The sequence below is a fragment of the Macaca fascicularis genome, chromosome 1, assembly GCF_037993035.2.
Source record: "Macaca fascicularis isolate 582-1 chromosome 1, T2T-MFA8v1.1".
Classification (NCBI taxonomy): domain Eukaryota; kingdom Metazoa; phylum Chordata; class Mammalia; order Primates; family Cercopithecidae; genus Macaca; species Macaca fascicularis.
In genome coordinates this window covers 167,995,930-168,016,587 of record NC_088375.1, presented here as the reverse complement: position 1 = coordinate 168,016,587, position 20,658 = coordinate 167,995,930, and the positions used below count along the sequence as shown (strand labels likewise).

General features: G+C 38.0%; 1 protein-coding gene across 48 annotated transcripts in view; it reads left to right on the top strand.

Annotated features, from left to right (window-relative positions):
* Positions 1 to 20,658, top strand: part of SGIP1 (SH3GL interacting endocytic adaptor 1) — a 215,892-nt gene that overhangs the window by 120,044 nt on the left and 75,190 nt on the right. For 42 of the 48 annotated variants that reach the window (XM_045369555.3, XM_045369551.3, XM_005543131.5 and 39 more), the window contains 3 exons: positions 15,848 to 15,872; positions 16,797 to 16,848; positions 18,114 to 18,199. In XM_045369555.3, coding sequence (XP_045225490.2) covers positions 15,848 to 15,872; positions 16,797 to 16,848; positions 18,114 to 18,199 — 163 coding nt within the window. The remainder of the gene's footprint in view (positions 1 to 15,847; positions 15,873 to 16,796; positions 16,849 to 18,113; positions 18,200 to 20,658) is intronic. The other 6 variants (XM_074004530.1, XM_074004524.1, XM_074004516.1 and 3 more) reach the window with 1 other exon arrangement.

Sequence of the window (20,658 nt, the reverse complement as noted above, 5' to 3'; positions counted from 1 at the left end):
CCAGCCCTAGACTAACAGCTGCCATTCTTCCCTCTCCTTCTACTCCTCCCTGGCTCCCTGGGAGCCCTCTTCCCCTAGATAGCTGTGTCGTGACCTCCCTCACGAACTGCCACTATTTGCTCAGTCACTTTCTCAAGGAAGCCTCCCCTGACCACCTTATATAAAATCACGAAACCCTTTGCCCTGGAATTCCTGAACCCCTTTATTTGCACTACTTTTTAAAATTGCATTTGTCATCTTCTCAAATACTAAATACTTTCCTTATTTAATTAGTACACAGTCATGTGTTGCTTAATTGGTGTTAGACAATTTTATCATTGTGTGCACAACACAGAATGCACTTAGACAAACCTAGATGGCACAGCCTACCACACACCTAGGTTGTGTGGTGTAACCTAGTGCTCCCAGGCTGCAAATATGTATGGAATGTTACTGTATTGAATACCATAGACAAATGTAACATAATCATATCTCCGAATCTAAACATATGTAAACATAAAAAAGTACAGTAAAAATATGGTATGAAAGATTTTTTTAATGGTACACCTGTATAAGGCATTTACCATGAATGGAGTTTGCAGGGCTCATAGTTGCTCTGGGTGAGTCAGTGAGTGGATGTGAAGGCCTAGGACATGACTGGACACTACTGTAGACTTTGTAAACACTGTACAATTAGGCTACCCTAAATTTATAAAATTAGCCTTATAACTCTTTTACTTTGTAAACTTCTAAACTTTTTAAAAAGTATTGACTCTTTTGTTATAACATTTAACCCAAAAACATTGTACAGCTGTACAAAAATACTTTATACTCTTTCTTTATAGTATTTAAAGTAAATCCTTTCTTTATACTCTATTCTACAAGCTTTTATTCTATTAAAATTTTTTCTTTTCACTTCTTAAACTTTTTAGTTAAAAACTGAGACACAAACAAAACATTGGCCTAGACCTACACAAGGTCGGGACCAGCAACATCACTGTCTTTCGCCTCCACCTTTTATCCCACTGGAAGGCCTTCAGGGGCAGTAACACACATGGAGCTGTCACCTCCTCAGGTGACAGTGCCTTCTTCTGAAATACTTCCTGAAGGACCTGCACAAGGCTGTTTTACAGTTAATTAACTTGTTTTTTATAAGTGGAAGGAGTATACTCAAAAAATAACAATAAATAGTATAGTAAATCCATATACCAGTAACAGCCATTTATTATCAAGTATTATGTACTTAATAATCCTGGCAGCACAGGAGGTTTGTTTGCACCAGCATCACCACAAGCGCATGGGTAATGCGTCGCACTATGACATCACGAGGCAGTAGAAATTTTTCAACTCTATCATAATCTTATGGGACCACCATCGTATATGCGGTCCATCGTTGACCAAAACGTCTGTATAAAATGCATGACAGTGTTTATTACTGATTATCTTTCTCCTTCCTCTACTACCAGATGTAAACCCATTGGAGCTTTTATCACCTTTTCTGTTGTTCACTAATATCCCCAGAATAGTGTCTGGTATTTACTAGGTGCTCAATAAATATCTGTTAATGGCTTAATAAATGAATAATCCTTTTGCCTCTTGTGAATACCCAAGTAGTCATAAATAGCCAAGACAAAGTGATTATTTTATAATAGAATCCCATTTATTAAAATATAAAGATTTGGACTGGGCATAGTGGCTCATGCCTATAATTCCAGTGCTTTGGGAAGCCACACTGGGAGGATTGCTTGAGCCCAGGAGTTTGAGACCAGCCTGAGCAACATAGCGAGACCCAGTCTTTACAAAAAATAAAATAAAAATAAAATGAGCCAGGCACAGTGGCATGCACCTGTAATCCCAGCTACTCAGGAGGCTGAGACAGAAGGATCGCTTGAACCCAGGAGTTCAAGGTTAGAGTGAGCTATGATTACACCACTGCACTTCAGCCTGGGGAATAAAACTAGACCCTATCTCTTAAAATACATCATATAAACAAAAATAAAAAGAGAAAGATTCAGGATTCAGTCATCCTATTTTTCAGGTTCAATGATTGCAGACTCTTAAAAGGCTTACAGATTCAACCTGACATTTTATGTCTTGATCCGACTCTATGATGCCTGATGCCAAAAATTCCCATGACAGCTCAATTCCTTGTTAAGCTGGGCAGCAAGCAGGGATGTAATCAGAGCACAAAACCTTAATGTAAGTGATCATCAAAACTGGTTTATATTTTCTTCATTCACCTCTATTAGCTTTGACTCTCAAACAGAATTCAATTTTGAATTGGTTTCTAACCCCTCATGCAAAAATGTAGGTAGCAACAAACCTAACTTGAATGAATACTTGCATTTTACCATGTTATTTGGAGTAATAACAGCCAGAGAGAGAGACCCTCCAGCTACAGAGGGTCGGGGTCTATGAGTTCCTTGAAAGCTGTCGATTATGGGATAAGCCGCCTTTCAACAAGCCTTGTAAGTCAGAAATTGTGTTTTCTTAGGCTCTTGGACAAAAAAAAAAAAAAATCCCTGTCCTTCGTAACCATTCAATGGTTATATTTTAGGTAAATTTATATTTTGTCAAAAAATTCACTTACTCATTTCTATTTACAAGTAAGCCCAGAGGGATATCTTTCTTTCCCATTTCTCTTATTTATCTTTTCCATAATTAAAAATAAACTCTGATGCTACTAGCTCATTTTAAATCAAATACATATTTGTTTTTTCCTATCTTTGTTTTTATTTTTTTTTCAACATTCTGAGGAAACCTTTAAGCTAAGAGGTCGAGGTCATAGCCTAGGTGTTGATAGCTGCTGCCATAGCAAAACAGCATATTAAATCAAGATGGTTTAATATATCAGGTAGCCTGAAGTGGAGAGGTGTAGGGAGGAGGGGAGGGATAACCCTTATCATTTGTGTGTTCACGTTTACTCTTCTGATTTTAATTAAATAAGATGCATTTGATTTTAGAAAAGGCTGAGAAATTTACCTTATAAATAAGAGTTTTAGTTCAAGGGCTGAAAACTACAAGGATGTAGCCCTTTTCTTGGCCCTTAACGATTCTGAAGCATTAGTTTTTGCTCTAGGAGAAAATTCTGCCCTGGACATCTGAGCACATAATCTTCACTAACGTTGTACAAAGCTGTGCCACTTCTTTAGAACATTTGTAACATGGGTAGCACCTGAGGTCACTAATAGGCAGAGAAATTAACAGTTAAGTAGGAGCTAACTGAAATATTTGTGGAGCTGGTGAAAGAACCATTACAACTGAGGACACATGGCTTGTGCCATATATAATTCAGCCTTATTTCAAAGAACAATTTATTTTTTTTATTTCAAAAGACATTGTACTTCAAACATTTGTATAATGTTACAATGGCTCCCCATAAAGGGAATTTATAAACTTGTGTTGAATGCCTCACTCTATGTTTGGGGCTAGAGAGAATCCGTGCATAGCCATTATTGTGAGTTAATAATCGAGTGGAGACATCTAAACAATACAGAACAAAATAAAAATTGCAGAAATGTACTAGCAATGTGTACCTTTGTTCCCTGAGGCTAATAAAGGTCAGGCAAATACAAAGGCCTTCAATATTTATTTATTATTTTGAACAAAAGGACTGAGTCACAATCAAACCAGAGAAGGGAGCAATGTATTTTGGCAGGCAAAGCTGGGAAAGGTCTTATGGAAGAAATGTTACTGACCTTGAAAAATGAGTAATTTTGATTCAGGGAGAGGGAGAAGTAGCATGGGAAGAAGACAGGGAAGGGTGTAAGTGCATGGCACATCCAAGAGAGCCAGGAGAGTGCAGCGAGGTGCAGGCTTCATAGAAAGTCAACGGAGGAAGATGAGGGTGGGAAGGGAAGCTGCAGCCCTTCACCAAAGCATTAAATTCCATAGAATGGAGTTGGCATTCTATTTTCTGGATAGTAAAGAGGTTTTTTAAGGGCAGAATGATATATTCACTTCACTATTTTTGGAAAATGATTCCGAGGATAGTGTGAAGGATGGATTAGGAGATGAAGCTGGAAATAGGACCTTCAGCTAGGAAGCGAATGTGCTGTCAGTGAGGGATAATGAAGGCCTCATTAAGATAGGAGCTGAGGAAGTAAGAGGGCATTCTGAGGGGCCATTGACCACTCACAGGGAGAAGAATTCATAATTGTACGTGGAGAATAGGGAGAAATCAAGGATGGGATCTAAGAAGAACTGACAGTTCTAGCCATGGTGACTTGGAGAAGATGATAGGTCCTGGGTTCCCCGGTGAGACTGGAGTTTCTGGAAAGTCTCGTGTTTTCGTTTCATGACCATGCCTGGCTACAATGCATGAGTAGTATTTTCCAACTCCTCTCAATATTATGAAACATAATTTTTTATTGTCAAGCCACAAATCCGTTTGATAAAAGTAAACCATTCAAAAGAAAGATTAGGCCAGGCATGATGGTTCACACCTCTAATCCCAGAACTTTGGGAGGCTGAGGTGGGGGGATCACTTGAGCCCAGAAGTTCAAGACTAGCCTGGGCAATATAGCAAGACCCTATCTTTACAAAAATAAAAATAATTAGCCAGAAATTGTGGTACATGCTTATAGTCCTAGCTACATGGGAGGCTGAGGTGGGAGAATCTCTTGAGAACAGGAATTGAGGGTTTCAGCGAGCTATGATTATGCCACTGCACTCCTCCCTGGGCACAGAGCAAGACAGACTCTGTCAGAAAAAGAAAGAGAGAAAGAGAGAAAAAGAAAGAAAGAAGGAAAGAAAGAGAGAAAAAGAAAGAAAGAAGGAAAGAAAGAAAAAGGAAAGAGAGAAAAGAAAGAAAGAAAAAGAAAGAAAGAAAGAAAGAAGAAAAGAAGGAAAGAAAAAGAAAGAAAGGAAGGAAGGAAGGAGAAAGAGAAAGAAAAAGAAAGAAAGAAAGAAAGAGAAAGAAAGAAAAAGAGAGGGAGGCAAGGAGGAAGGAAGGAAGGAGAGAAAGAGAAAGAAGAAATAAATAAAGAGAAAGAGAAAGAAAGAGAGAAGGAGGGAGGGAGGGTGGAAGGAAGGAAGGAAGAAGGAAGGAAGGAAGGAAGGAAGGAAGGAAGGAAGGAAGGAAACATGGAAGGAAGGAAGGAAACATGGAAGGAAGGAAGGAAACATGGAAGGAAGGAAGGAAGGAAGGAAGGAAGGAAGGAAGGAAGGAAGGAAGGAAGGAAGGAAGGAGCAAGCTTAGAATGTGCTTAGATGCCCAGATGAAGTCCACACCAATGCCCTCTGTAGCTTGAACTAAAGACAGCAGCCTAGGAATGACCATATCAGACCCCCACAGGAAGCATTTATAAAAGCAGTGCCTTCAAGAGCTGCCTTAAGTAAGGTTATCCTGAGTCTTGTCCTGTTTCTTCTTGAAAATACATTTCACCTCTCTCATTTTCTCTTTATTCTTCCTCCCCATGCCTACGCTTTTAGAGGAAAAGTCCGGTAAGAAATAAGTCCTTTCCACTTTTGGGGCAAACATTATTTATTCTGTTTATTTTCATTATCTGCATATCTAATGACTGACTGTGTTTAACACCTAAACAAGGTTTTGAACTTTAAAAACAAACCTTTGTGAACCATGACCAGGTCTCATTATGCCACATGGGAAAAAAAAGGAAGTTGGTTGCTAAGTGATTTTACAAACCCGTTATTAAGGGCCCTGGGGTAATTTTGTAAAGATTCACCTCTGCCTCAATCACAGCCATATGATCAAATATTTTTGGTACTAAGTTTCATTTATTGCAGTTTCCACTGGAATTAGTCAAGCTACATATACATATCATGAGCTAAGCAAATGTTTTTTAAGTTAATTTTTGATTAGTGTACAACATAGTAGCATCTGGAATGCCTATGAAGCTGGCCTGGGAATGGGGAGTTGTAGGGAAGCTGGGGGGTTTTATTTTGTTTTTGTTTTAGTAAATCCAAATATTCCCTCCTGGAATTGTCAGAGACTGGAAAAGAGGATCTTTATAAAATGCAAATTACCTCGTGGATGTTAATTTTTAGTAGCAGTGGGTGATTTTTAGTGGCAACACAAGTCTGATACGATGTACCTACATCGTTTTATTTTAGAGCAACACAAGGAACAGATCTCAAAAAATAAAATGAGTTTGTTCTCTTCTTGGTTGCCTGGTTTGTTGGGAACATGTTCTCAGGATACTGATGCATGGCTGACAGAGGTGACCTCTCTGCTGGAAAATAGGAAAATATTATGTTCCATGTTCATAGCACCAAGTGGTTGGTTTGTTGTTAACGCACCTAGGTGCGTGGTGCAGTAAGTGCTTTCACCTCTTATCCTTCCCACTGACCAAATCCTGGCAGCCACTCCACCACATACAGGATACTGTGCTTACAGAAAAGCCATAGGATAAGAGGGAGGCGGAAGAGAGACACAGGAAGGACAAAAATATGAGACCAAAACATTAAAATGTCTCAAAATATGAGCCCCACTCTTTAGGTTTCCAAAAATAACATAAGGAGCTACAATTATGATTATTACTAAGCTAAATGGCCCGCTTCTGAGTAATTCAAAATCAACCATGCATCGCCTGTTCTGTGGCAGTTTCCAATTTCATTTATTCTTGTGGACCCTGAATGTTTTTCTGAATTAACCAAATTTGGCCACTTCAAATATCCACAGGACTGTGTGGCCTGAATTTTGTCTATGGTGCTTTAAAACTTCTCTCTTTTTCATTAGTTTCATTAATTTTAACTGCAAGAATTTCCCCCTGTCACTCCCTCACCTAATTTTTCTTTGGAAATGTCCATCTTGATTCCTCGGCCTGGTCATTTTATTGACTAGCAGGTTCTTCGTTTCTCTTCCCAAATGAAATTTTAGAAGATCATCTCAAATATGTCTGATTGAATATAATAGACAGTCGCTGTAATTTAACTTGTAATCTGTAGTCGACCGAAGTTTAAATACAGATAAACACCTACAATAGCGTGGCAAATTGATGCTTGCCAAATAGTTTGTCTTCACCCTAAAGCATTTAAAAACAAGTAGGAATCCTCGTAAGAATCTTAGTAATAAATGTAGTGATCATATATTCTAATTCTTTCCTAGAAAATTCTCTAACATTAATCACTCAATTTACTAAAATGAGGCTATAGAAAAATCATATTTGTTTAGTGCTTTGTAGTTAATTGCCCATTCTCAACTTTGTTTCCCTATAGCACTAAATTTAGCAAATTAGGATGCCATAAAACTTCAAAATCTGGGTTATTTAATGAATGTGACAAGGGGGATAGATTGTTTGGTTAGTTAGAAATGATAAACATATTAAAACACTTTATTCACATTGACTAAGATGAAGGTATCATAGTTAACTGAATTTAAGTTAACTCTGTTATATAAAAGATAATAAAACAGAACTGCCATGTCATATAAGAACAGTGTGAAGACTGAGGATGTAGGCTGCAGTATTTTCTTTTAGGTAGATATATTCATTTTGAAAATTATATAAATTTTAGAAATATACCACATTCTCGATCTTCATTCCAGTGACAAAATCATAGATTAGCAGTGTTTATCCACTTTGAAAATAGCCTCAACATATAAAATAAGAGTTATCTCTAAGTTGAACACCAAAATAAAAGTAGAAGGGAAAATAAAATGTTTTCCACATTGGAAGACCAAGAGAAATCTAGGTAGTGAACACAGTATTTAATTAGGAATGAAGGAAATTTGTTCAGAAAACAAGCAGACCACTTGCAAAGTCTCTGAGTAATCAGACATAGAAATGAAGCAGTAATAACAGCAGATAGAATTTACTGAGTGCTTATTATGTATGATACAAATGGCTGCAATCAGAGGTGAATTAACCTCCTGCAGATTCTGAACAACTGAATAGGTGTTTTGTTTGGTTGTGCAGTTAAAAACAATTTCAGCCCACATTTCAAAACTAGAACATTTCAAATTAAAAAAAAAAAAAATCTGGATGCTCATCATCTCTCTGAAGTCCTGGCAGGACTAAGCCCACATTCTCACGTGGCGCACATGGGGTGCACTGAATAGTGGCCAGTTTTCCAGAATCTCATAATGTGTATGTGCCTGACTCCCAGCACCCCCTCCCCATCCCCCACCCACTTTTTACTCCTGCAAGCATTTGGGTTTGCAACTTTGGACGTAGATCTCTCAGCTTATAGAATATATCAAGACCAGATACTAAATTAGTTTTCTTCTGCCTTTGAAGAAAATTCTGTATATTGGTAAACAAAAAATAGAACACTAAAAGGCTTTGACATTCTTGGGAAATGATGGGAGAAAGGGTAAAGCAAAATTTTGAACAGGCAAAGACCCTTCCGTCCTGGCTGATAATAATTTTTCTGTCCTTATCTGGCATAGCCTAAGCCAATTTTTGCTCTTCAGTGGTGATAATTGGCATATATAAAGCCCTCCCATTTGCTTCTGGAATTATTTTCCTTTCGAAGCTTTCAGATAGCTCTTAATTAAAGACCTTGAGGCTTTCTGGGTCTGCACTTTGTACAGCTTCCAGCTCTGTCTTTTGGGTTCTGTTTAATCAGCCTGTGACTACATGAATTTGAACAGCTATTCCCTGCTGAAGGCGTTTTGCAAATGGAGTTTCCAAAATGCTATATTACAAGGTTGTCTCTTACTAGAAAAAAAATTAAACCTTGAACTTGTGATTAAAATAGAGGTTTATAACTCATTGGAAATTAAGATATGACTCAATTTGGGTAGATTAATATATTTGAAATTATTTTGAAAAAGTATTCTGTATAACCTTAAATTAAAAGTAATGGCCAAAAACCACAATTACTCTTGCACCTGCCTTAATAATAAAGTGTCTTGTATGTAAGGTTTTGCCTCTGAATGCTTGCAATCTAGGTTCTATTTTGCATATTTCTCACAATTTTATCTTGGGCCACTTTTAGTCCTCTAATTGCTATATTTTAAAAGTGAATTGTTTGTCATGAAATTCCCATACCTCTTTCTACACAAAAGAACTTTTTAATTTGGTCACTAAAGAATAATAAAGTCTAAAGTTTCATTTATAAAAGTGTTTGAATTTTTCTCAAAACACAGTATGGATTAGTCAATAAGATAATTTAAGCCCAGAAACAAGTATTCATGTGGCCTTTTTTTTTACAATTTTATTTAAGGTGCATCCAGGCAGGTTTATAAGAAAGGTGGACTCAATAGGTAGCAGTACCTGGAAAATAAGGCAAATAATAAAGTCTGTAATATTACAAGTAAATTGTCTAGAATAATATGTCTAGAATCCTAGCTACTTATAAGCTTGTCTGAAAAATAACCACTCCTGGATGTTAATCACAATGACTCGCTGCTTTTGGAGTCATTCAACAATGCTATGCTTGGCATCATAGAAGGAATGAGAAAATGAGAAACAGGGGATCTGAATTCTGTCTGGTTCTACCTGCTTACTAGCTGTGTATCTCAGAGCCTCATCTTCCTCTCTATAGCATGTAGCCAGTTGGACTAGATATTCATGGAGGCCTACCCAGATGTAAAAAGCTACAAGTTTTGCTTCCTATCTATGCTCTAGAAAGAATATCCTCTACATTTGAACAAACTCCTAACTTTCTTTGTGTTTGTGCTCCTCATTTTGGTTTTGGGAGGTAGCTTCTGGTGACTCCATGCATTAGCCCATATATTGAAAGGGAAACTGACGAACAGCTCTTTCCCCACTCACATCCTAGTCACTCGTGTAACATCAGAAAGCTCCTAAAGAGGCAGAGCTATCAGAGATTGTTGTAATAAATTGATAGCAGCCATAATCAAGATTTGAAAAGCGAAAGGAAGAAGTCATACATTTGCTTGTTGTGTTTGTTGTTGTTGTTGTTGTTGTTTTTATCATACTTTAAGTTCTAGGGTACATTTGCACAACGTGCAGGTTTGTTACATATGTATACATGGTGCCATGCTGGTTGCTGCACCCATTAACTCGTCATTTACATTAAGTATTTCTCCTAATTCTATCCTTCCCCCCTCCCCCTACCCCACGACAGGCCCTGGTGTGTGATGTTCCCCACCCTGTGTCCAAGTGTTCTCATTGTTCAATTCCCACCTACGAGTGAGAACATGCAGTGTTTGGTTTTCTGTCCTTGAGATAGTTTGCTCAGAATGGTTTCCAGCTTCATCCATGTCCCTACAAAGGACATGAACTCATCCTTTTTTATGGCTGCATAGTATTCTGTGGTGTATATGTGCCACATTTTCTTAATGCAGTCTATCATTGATGGACATTTGCGTTGGTTCCAAGTCTTTGCTATTGTGAATCGTGCCGCAATAAACGTACGTGTGCATGTGTCTTTATAGTCGCATGATTTATAATCCTTTGGGTATATATCCAGTAATGGGATCGCTGGGTCAAATGATATTTCTAGTTCTAGATCCTTGAGGAATTGCCACACTGTCTTCCACAATGGTTGAACTAATTTACACTCCCACCAACAGTGTAAAAGTGTTCATATTTCTCCACATCCTCTCCAGCATCTGTTGTTTCCTGACTTCTTAATGATTGCCATTCTAACAGGTGTGAGATGGTATCTCATTGTGGTTTTGATTTGCATTTCTGTGATGACCAGTGATGATGAGCATTTTTTTCATGTGTCTGTTGGCTGCATAAATGTCTTATTTTGAGAAGTGTCTGTTCATATCCTTTGCCCACTTTTTGATGGGGTTGTTTGATTTTTTCTTGTAAATTTGTGTAAGTGCTTTGTAGATTCTGGATGTTAGCCCTTTGTCAGATGGGTAGATTGCAAAAATTTTCTCCCGTTCTGTAGGTTGCTGTTCACTCTGATGGTAGTTTCTTTTCCTGTGCAGAAGCTGTTTAGTTTAATTAGATCCCATTTATCTCTTTTGGTTTTTGTTGCTATTGCTTTTGGTGTTTTAGTCATGAAGTCCTTGCCCATGCCTATGTCCTGAATGGTATTGCCTAGGTTTTCTTCTAGGGTTTTTATGGTGTTAGGTCTAACATTTAAGTCTTTAATCCATCTTGAATTAATTTTTATATAAGTTGTAAGGAAAGGATCCAGTTTCAGCTTTCTACATATGGCTAGCCAGTTTTCTCAGCACCATTTATTAAATAGGGAATCCTTTCCCCATTGCTTGCTTTTGTCAGGTCTGTTAAAGATTAGATGGTTGTAGATGTGTGGTGTTATTTCTGAGGGCTCTGTTCTGTTCCATTGGTCTATATCTCTGTTTTGGTACCAGTACTGTACTGTTTTGGTTACTGTAGCCTTGTAGTATAGTTTGAAGTCAGGCAGTGTGATGCCTCCAGCTTTGTTCTTTTTACTTATGATTGTCTTGGCAATGAGGGCTCTTTTTTGGTTCCATATGAACTTTAAAGTAGTTTTATTCCAATTTTGTGAAGAAAGTCATTGGGAGCTTGATGGGAATGGCATTGGATCTATAAATTACCTTGGGCAGTATGGCCATTTTCACGATATTGATTCTTCCTATTCATGAGCATGGAATGTTCTTCCACTTGTTTGTGTCCTCTTTTATTTTGTTGAACAGTGGTTTGTAGTTCTCCTTGAAGAGGTCCTTCACATCCATTGTAAGTTTGATTCCTAGGTATTTTATTCTCTTTGTAGCAATTGTGAATGGGAGTTCACTCATGATTTGTCTCTCTGTTTGTCTGTTATTGGTGTATAGGAATGCTTGTGATTTTTGCACATTGATTTTGTGTTTTCTAAGGTCATGTGGTCCACCAGGGTTCTGTTGCTGCTGGACAGTTTTCGTCATTCCCAACTATGTTTGTGAGGGCCTCCTCATCTTTCCCATCACATTCTCATCATTGACATGACATTGGTAGAGGCCGCCCAAATCACTAGGCCAAGAATGTTCAACACAAAAGTATCCTTATAAGCACACCTTCCATAGAACACCAAAGAAAAATTCCAGACAAGGAAAAGTGCTCTCTAAATCCTGCCTCTGGTTTTTTGTAAGCTCTTTTTGTACCCTAACTACGTGAAAAATGCATTATTGTCTATATTTGCTAACATCCTGCTCTGTAGGGAAACAGTTTACTTCTCTATTCTCTAAGTACCCCCTCCTCAAACTTTCTAGAGAAAAACTTCTATGGCAAGACATTAAACATTGTTAGTAAAGTTTTCTTGTATGTTTCTGCCTTGTTCTTACGTACACATAACTAAAACTTACATATCCACCTTAGCAAAGCTGTATTGTACAACGGATATCCTCTCTTTAAGGTTCTCCAATGCCTCCTGTGGTTTAAATAAGCCCTAAATACTAGGACTGCCTGTCTTCCTTTGGCCTGATTCTCTGGAGTGTATGTTTGGTTAGCTGCTTATGAAGTTTTCTATTACCCAAGACTTTTGACTGATCCATCATTCTCTGACTAGGTGTCTGTTCTCTCTTCCTTTTTGCTGATCACAGAGGCGCAGCCCGGTAAGAACTCTCAACATTTTTACCTTAAACATGTATAGAGAAAATTGCTGCCAAGGCAAGGTGGCCAGGTTGGTTTCCCATTAAATTTATGATAACCCAGTGTGAGTGAGGCAGATGAAACAGGTTTACTGATTGAAAGCCTCTGACCCTCTTAAGTACCAAGGGCATATTTTAGAATTGTCAGAGCACTTTCCCATAACTAACTAAACTAATACATGGGAATCTCAACTCCTAGTACTAAATTTGGAAAATATATGGAATGTGTGTGTGTATGTGTGTGTGTGTGTGTGTGTGTGTGTACATAAAAGGCCTAGTTCACCAGAAAGTACCATAGAAGTTGATAGCAAAGAGATAATAAAGAATAATAAAACTATTAAGAATGTAAGGACACCATTTTTAAGCTATCATTGTTTTTAAGCCTGAATTCAAAATATGTTCCTGCAACATAACTTACAATGATCAGAATATGCTGATACATCATTATAATTTCCATCTTGGGAGAGGGAGACACACTTTCAAGTCATTATTCCTAGGCTATCACATAATTCTAAATAAATTTCATCACAGAAGACAAAATTTGGGAGGGTAGACCAATATTAATTTGTATTGTTCAAAATGGAAACTGTCATTTTCCTCAAGTTGAAAAGTATCATGAATTTTTTTTTTTTTTTCTGTGATGGATCTCACTCTGTCACCCAGGCTGGAGTGCAGTGGCACGATCTCTGCTCACTACACCCTCCAACTCTCGAGTTCAAGCAATTCTCCTGCCTCAGCCTCCCGAGTGGCTGGGATTACAGGCACCCACCACCACACCCAGCTAATTTTTTGTATTTTTAGTAGAGACGGGGTTTCATCGTGTTAGCCGGGATGATCTTAATCTCCTGACCTCATGATCCACCCGCCTTGACCTCCCAAAGTGCTGGGATTACAGGCATGAGCCACCGCGCCCGGCTGAAGAGTATCATGAATTTAAAGCAACAAAAAGTAGGGTCTTTGTTATTTTTGAAATGATAATCATTTACCTGGTCAGTCCCTTAAGAGAGGAAATGGAACTGAAAACAGCCTCTCTGAAATATCCCTAGGCCTGTGCCAATCCAATTAGTCAATTATTATTTGATGCAAATACCCTGCCCCAGGTGACCAGTTGGTGGTTCTCTGCTAAACTACATAGCTAATGCCATTGAAAGACGGTATCTGCAGAGACCGCTAATCTATGGATGATTCCAACCCAGCTGTTAAGTGACATCACAGATTATGAAAAGAGTGAATTCAGTTATTCAAAGTGAGGAAATTTATTCACGACATACATATAACAACAAACAAGCATTGAAAGGGGGAAAATACAGTCACTTGACAAGGGGAGGTTTTTGAATCCAATGGGCTTTTTTTCCTGAATGTGGTTTGTGTGGTCAACATCACCTCAGTCTTTTTCTAAATATGTCATGCTGCAACATTAAGGTCATCAGAGACCTGTATGCCCATCCAGCAGACAGCAGGACTTTCTTTTCTGTTGCTGCTGACTTGCTGCTGATTTTTCAAACATTTGTTGCTTTCTAAATTGATACTAGCTTTGTTCTTCCTAATTTCTAAACAATAGAGTTTTCTTGAATACTTCTGCCATGTCTTGGTTGCACTTAACTTGGGATTGTTCATTCGTGAAGACTATTTAATAAAAATGTTACAGGGGCTTCTTCTTTAGTGCCTTTCAACTGTGAATATCTAAGGAATGAATTGACACCCCTGGGAATTGATGACTACAAAAGGAGCTCTGTACCTTTCTTGGTTTCATGGATATTAACATTTGAAGGAGTAGGACAGAGGGACAAAGAGGTCTTCAATACAGTCTCTGGGACCTCCTGGGTTTTAGGCCTCACAGTACTAGGTGGGCTGTGTTCCCTCAATGCTATTTATTAATCTTGTGATTGAGTGCTTGGAACTAAAGGCCCTCTTTTTTCCCTTCAGATCTTATTAATGAAATTCTATCTGACAGTTCATAACCCAGAAAAACATCTGTTATCTAATTATTTCTGTTATCTAATCATTTCTGTCTACAGAGCCTTCTTTTCCAAAAGTAAACCTGTATCCAAACTTCCATAATGTCCTCGGCAGATTTACGTGGCCATATTTATTAGAAAGTATTTATAAATAATGTAGTAATTCTCTATATGGCACACTTAGTAGAGAAAAACAGATGACATTATTAGACAAAACAAGCCAGAAAATGTAGTTTGAGAGACTGAGAAAGCATCAAATGGATCCTTGTTCAGATTGAAACTGCTCCTTTAGCATAAATGGGTTCAAAATTGGACAAAAAATGCTGATGCAGCCTTAGGAACAAGGGAAAGAAGCTTCTTATAGGTCGATTACAGAGGCGCTAAATCTTGTCCTAAGCTGTTAATGTTATACTTTGAGAGAAGAAAATGTATCCGTGACCACCAAATTGAGCCTTCACTAAAATTAAAAAGAGGAAAAAAATGTGTTTGGTGGCCATCCAACAAATGTGTTCATGGTCTCACCTTTTGGAATGCTTTCTTATATGTACTTCGGCTTTCCCTGTCCTCAACTCTGCCCCTGTCATTCTCCTATGGCAGGCATCCCAAGCCATGCTCTACCCCACGATGCAGCCATCCTCGTGGTCTACTTTTCTGGTGGCATCCATGCTGAGAACTTTTCACAACTTCTGGTTTTTAATCAAAACTTTTTATCTAATCAATCCTTCTACTATCTAAATAAGTTTATGCTAAGGCATTATAAAAACTGGAGATGAGGTGCTCAGATTATTCCTGCCAGGGCTGTTTGTATTCCAATAATATCACGATGTCTTGAACACAAGACATTACTTCCAATTCACGAATCGATGGGCCTAGTGGCCGGCAAGTGAAATAAATTGGGAGGATGAGTGCATAGGGTGGAATTCCCTGACTTTCTGAATAAAACAGTTCATTCAATGGCAGATGGCTCAAGTTTCCCTTGCCTTTTACACTTGCCACCTATACCTGTTAAAATCACATTTGTAAACTGATGACTGTTTCCATTAGCAACCTGGGGACCCCACCTGACAAGGAGCATGCACTACTCCTAAATACACTCTGTAATTTTTAAGCATCAAACATATGCTAAACTTCGATTTACTTTCTTATCTACTAGAGTTTAAGAGGTTTTTTTTAATGGCCTATTCAATATTTGAATTTAATTTACCAAATCTACCCAGGTAAGGGGTTTTTCTTGTTCAGAAGACTTATGATTTACCCTTCCCTCCTCTCTATAATCTTTGAATGAAATAAAAAAAAAACTGATTTCTGTGTGTATACCTACAATTTCCTACTTAAATGCGGTTCTGAGAAAAATTTCATTTCCCTATCTGCATTTATTTGAGTTCAGTTTAATTGCAATGACAGAAATAATACATATTGTACATAACATATATGTGGTCTTAAACCTTATAGTGTCTATTTCTAATTCTAGGGTGCAATTAAAAGGAACTTATCCAGTAAGTATATCTTAGCTACCAGAAATAGCGTATGATTTAAAAGAAAGAACAGTTCCTTGGATCTTGGAGTATATATGCATATGAATTATGCATTCCTGGGCTTAATTTTTAAGACTTACAAATTTTTTACTTTTACAGCAAAGAATTCTTGTAATGATAGAGGGCCCCTGTGGGTTCTGAGTGATTAATGTTTAAGTTCTGAAAATAAATATGTTTTTGGAAAAGCATTGCTATTTTCTTTCTATATTTGTCAACTCTTGCTGTATTATTTAACTTTAGAAATGAATTTAATCGAGTGTGTATTTGTTGCTGGGGGTGGGAAGAACAGGCGGGCAGAAGGAACTGAAAGTAGAAGCAACTTACCCATTCTTGTGTTATTTGATATGAAAATTTTGGTCAACCAAAGCGATATGATATAGGTTATAATACACATAGGGCACAATTCTCCTCTGCTGCATACAACACATCCTAGGAAATTCTAAATTCATGTGTCATAGTTAAAGATACAACATTTTCTTGGCATTTTAAGAAAAGAACAGGCAGAGAATGCTGGATTCATGTCCTACACATATGGCCTGGCTTAGTATTCTCTTCATTGGAAAGCAGAACCAGTCAAGGCAGCAGACATTCCAAGAATGGTGTGCTCTTTCACTAAGTGCTGCACTATCCAGATCTTCTATTTGATGGCTTGTCACGGAAGTTCCTTAGTTAATGAGGTTTTACAAATGCCAGAGAAAACACCACTACATATGCCTAATATATGGCTGTTGCATTGCCAGGAGAGAAGGTTTGTTTTGCAAAGTTTTCATACTGAGTTGCTTATTGATGGGACTTAAATCTCTAAGTGTTTCCAAATGTAGGTTATAAGACATATCAGGGAATGGTAAAAATATGTCTAAAAAGTTCCTTTGTCCTGTGCATCAGGTGAAGAAGTGGCAAGACCCAGGCGCTCCACACCAACTCCAGAACTTATAAGGTGAGTGTGAAAGACATTAGTTGTGTTTTATGCAAGGCATCATGAACTTTTAACAATTAAGCAAATCTCCTTTGAGCTAAACTCTCAGCTCCCATTAACAAAGGCTCTACCAAAATATGTCAGTCCGTATATCCATATCATGGTCAAATATGTTATTATTTTTGAAAAGTGCAGCCCAAGGGAGACCTTTAGGGAAATATTCTGCACTTATCTGAAGTAACTGTCTATCAGAATGTGCAGTCCCCTTCCTGATGGGACAGCTAAAGTTCTCTCTAAAGAGGTCTTTTGGTGTCTGGAATGCTGATCTTCAATATTATTATATTGCCCTACAAAAATAAGCCTTTTTAGTTGGATGCCATCTCATGATGCATTCCACCTGCCACCCACCAAAGGAATCTTCCTATCTGTTTTTAATTTTTGGCAAAGCATTGTATTTTACAGTGTATTCTGTGGGTTAGGTAAGTATTGTGCAAATGGGCACTGTTTTATAAAAAGACTGCTATTTCTATTTAAAAGCTGAATTATTTTCAATCTTTATCCTCCTCCAACCTCTCCCCTCTCCTCTTCACCCCTTGCCCCTTACCATACCATATAGACCTCATTGGGATCAATGAGGGGAATCAGATTTGGAGAAGAAATGAAGATAATTATGCATCATTTTCTTAATAATCAGTCTGGAGTAATAATTAAGAGAAAGGATGCAAGTTTAACTTATCCTCCTGTTTTCCCCTGATTTCATAATACTTCTCTTTCTGAGATTTACTGTATTGGGGTATTAGGAGGTTACAACTAGTCTGTTAGAGGATGAAACTTCTCGGTGGCTTTTTACCTAATATCCCTATGCTTGACTTTCACTAATTATAAACTGCATTAACTACAACACAGAGATGTGGTGAAATCAAATATAAATGGTACTTGAGGTCTTAGAGAAAGGTGCTTTGCAGTAAACTCAGCTCTAGTATTATCTCTTCTAGGTATAGAGAATCAGGATGCTTTGAAAGAGTTATTCTCCTTCAACTTATTTCTATTGGATGAGCACCTCAGTTCTCCACTGAGAACTAAGGATCTCACCTTCTATGAATTCTTTTGTCCCATAATACATCTGACATCCTTATAAAATACTTTCTGGTCCTAACGGGGCTTGTATACACTAGTGCACACACACACTTGTTTTACTGAGAAAAATATTTGAAAGTTTGTATATCTTTTTGAGTATTAATTTTTGAGCCCTTTCTCTGTATTTTGCCTTAATGTGTGTGATTTAGCAAAAAGCCTCCTGATGACACTACGGCCCTTGCTCCTCTCTTTGGCCCACCACTAGAATCAGCTTTTGATGAACAGAAGACAGAAGGTAGGAAAAGAAACTCCATATATTATAGATTTGTTTTTTCTTTTATTGAAGTACAGCTTTTCTAGATAAAATGTATGTACTTTGAGGTATATTTTAAATATAGTATCTTCATGGGAAAGAAAAGTTTCAATATAGGTGTGCTGTCAAGAACAGAAGTTTAGTTTGCAAATCTGTATTATTTTAGGATTTGAAACATTACTAACAAGCTCATTCTTCAAAAGAAGTCAGTAAAAATTACTGCAAATCTACACAAATCCCTGTCACAGAGTAAACACTCTGGGAACCAGACCATCATCATTTGAGGTATCAACAGAATCACAAATGGAGACAGACCTTCATACACCCGTCATTGCCACTGTCGTTGGGATCTAGCCTCCCTGACCACATTTGCTCTTTCCCACCTCATAATGAAGGCTTCAGTTGGATTGCTCACAACAGTCATTGTTTGCTGCCTGAAGACCCAGGAATGACCTTGAATCATTTAGAAACTTAGAAACAAGGCCAGGCGTGGTGGCTCGCTCCTTCAATCCCAACACTTTGGGATGCTGAGATAGGATTGTTTGAGCCCAGGAGTTCGAGACCAGCCTGGACAACATATGGAGACCCCATCTCTGCAAAAAAAAATTTTTAATTAGCTGGGCATGGTGGTGTATGCCTGTAGGCCCAGTTCCTCGGGAGGCTGAGGTGGGTGGTTCACTTAAGCCCAGGAAGTCAAGGCTGCAGGGAGCTGTGATCACACCATTGCACTCCAGCTGAGCAGCAGAGCAAGACCCTACCTCAAAAAAAAATAAATAAATAAAAAGAAAACACTACTGAAGGAATATCTTTATTTTTGCCATTATTTTTGAGTTTACCTAGTAAATATTTATTCCTAGAGTTAAAGATATAACTTTTTAAAATCAACCATTTTTTGGATGGCTGTAAATACTGTGTACTTTACTGATATAAAATCAACTCTCTATAAAATGCATCTTATCTATTCCCGAAATGTGTTTACGTCTAATGCATGTATCTCCAGTAGCTATGTTTGGTAACATAGAAAGTTTTTATAAAAATTATTTGACTTAGGGGCACCATGGTAAATGTATAATAACATATTATCTTTCTAGGATCTATTGGTGAAGGTCTTAAGTGTTAAAGATGGCAAGAATTAGAAGCATAATGGGTAGAATAAGCTACATTAACAAAGAGACCTCAAGTACAATAAATTAAACAAGATGGAATCTTATTACTCTTTCATGTTAACAGTCTAGAAGTAAACAATATAGGACTGGTAAAGTAGCTCTGCTGTCTTTAAAATGTTACTGTTATCTCTGGCTCCAAGGTGGCTGCTGTAGCTCTCCTCCTCTCCCATTCAGAAGAGAGGAAGTGGGGTGAGGACCACTGGAACTCACTGCTAACTATTCTAAGAGCAAAACTAGAAGAGACACAGGTCACTTCCTGCCAAACCCCACTGGAGAGAACTGGGTGCCATGTAGCCAGCTAAAATTCTGTTACTATAGAAGAACTGGAGAATGAATTCTGGGAGACAGCCATCAGTCAGCCACACCTGAATATTTTCAATGATTTTGTTAGGAAAATGTACAAAGAGCATTTCTAAATACTCCTTTAGTGATATAAATGCCCATAACTTAGAATCCCTATGTAAAAGTGGCCTTGCAGTGAGGCTATCAGTTTCCTTATTAACTCATCTACTATCAGTCTCACTTTTAATGACATATTGTATGGTTACTGGAGAGGGGATTTGATTGGTTGCACCTAAATCTGCCCGTTTAAGGAATCCCATAACTATATGGAAACTTTATATAAAGAATAGAAATCATTCTTTAAAAATCAAAGCTGTGCTCCACATTGAATTCATGAAGAAAATGCTGCTTCATATCTTTGGAGAATGTTTGCGTTCATGTTAAACAGAGCGAAGACCACCTCTGAGGCCTGTGGTGGAGAGGAGATACCTACCTAGACCTGTCTGTGATTGTGGCCTCAATTGTTCCAATTGTTCTTTAGATGATTTCAGCCCCTGAACTTCTGTAAAGTTCCTGCCTTTGCACCAGCCACACTAGCTTTTTCAATACCCACACTTCCCTTTCGTATCTACTCATTCTTCATTAGATCGATTTATCTTTTTCTTTTTGTTTTCCTTTTTTTTTTTTTTTGACAGGATCTCACTGTCACCCAGGCTGGAAAACAGTGGCAAGTTCTTAGCTCAATGCAGCCTCGACCTCCCACAGCGATCCTCCTGCCTCAGCCCCCCGAGTAGCTGGGATCACAGGCACATGCCACCCCACCTGACTAACTTTTGTACTTTTTGTAAAGACTGGGTCTCACCATGTTGCCCAGCTGGTCCCGAACTCCTGGACTCAAGTAACCCTCCCACCTCAGCCTCCCAAAGTGCTGGGATTACAGCTGTGAGCCACCGTGCCTGGCCTAGAAAGATTTTTCTATCACTAGTTGAAATG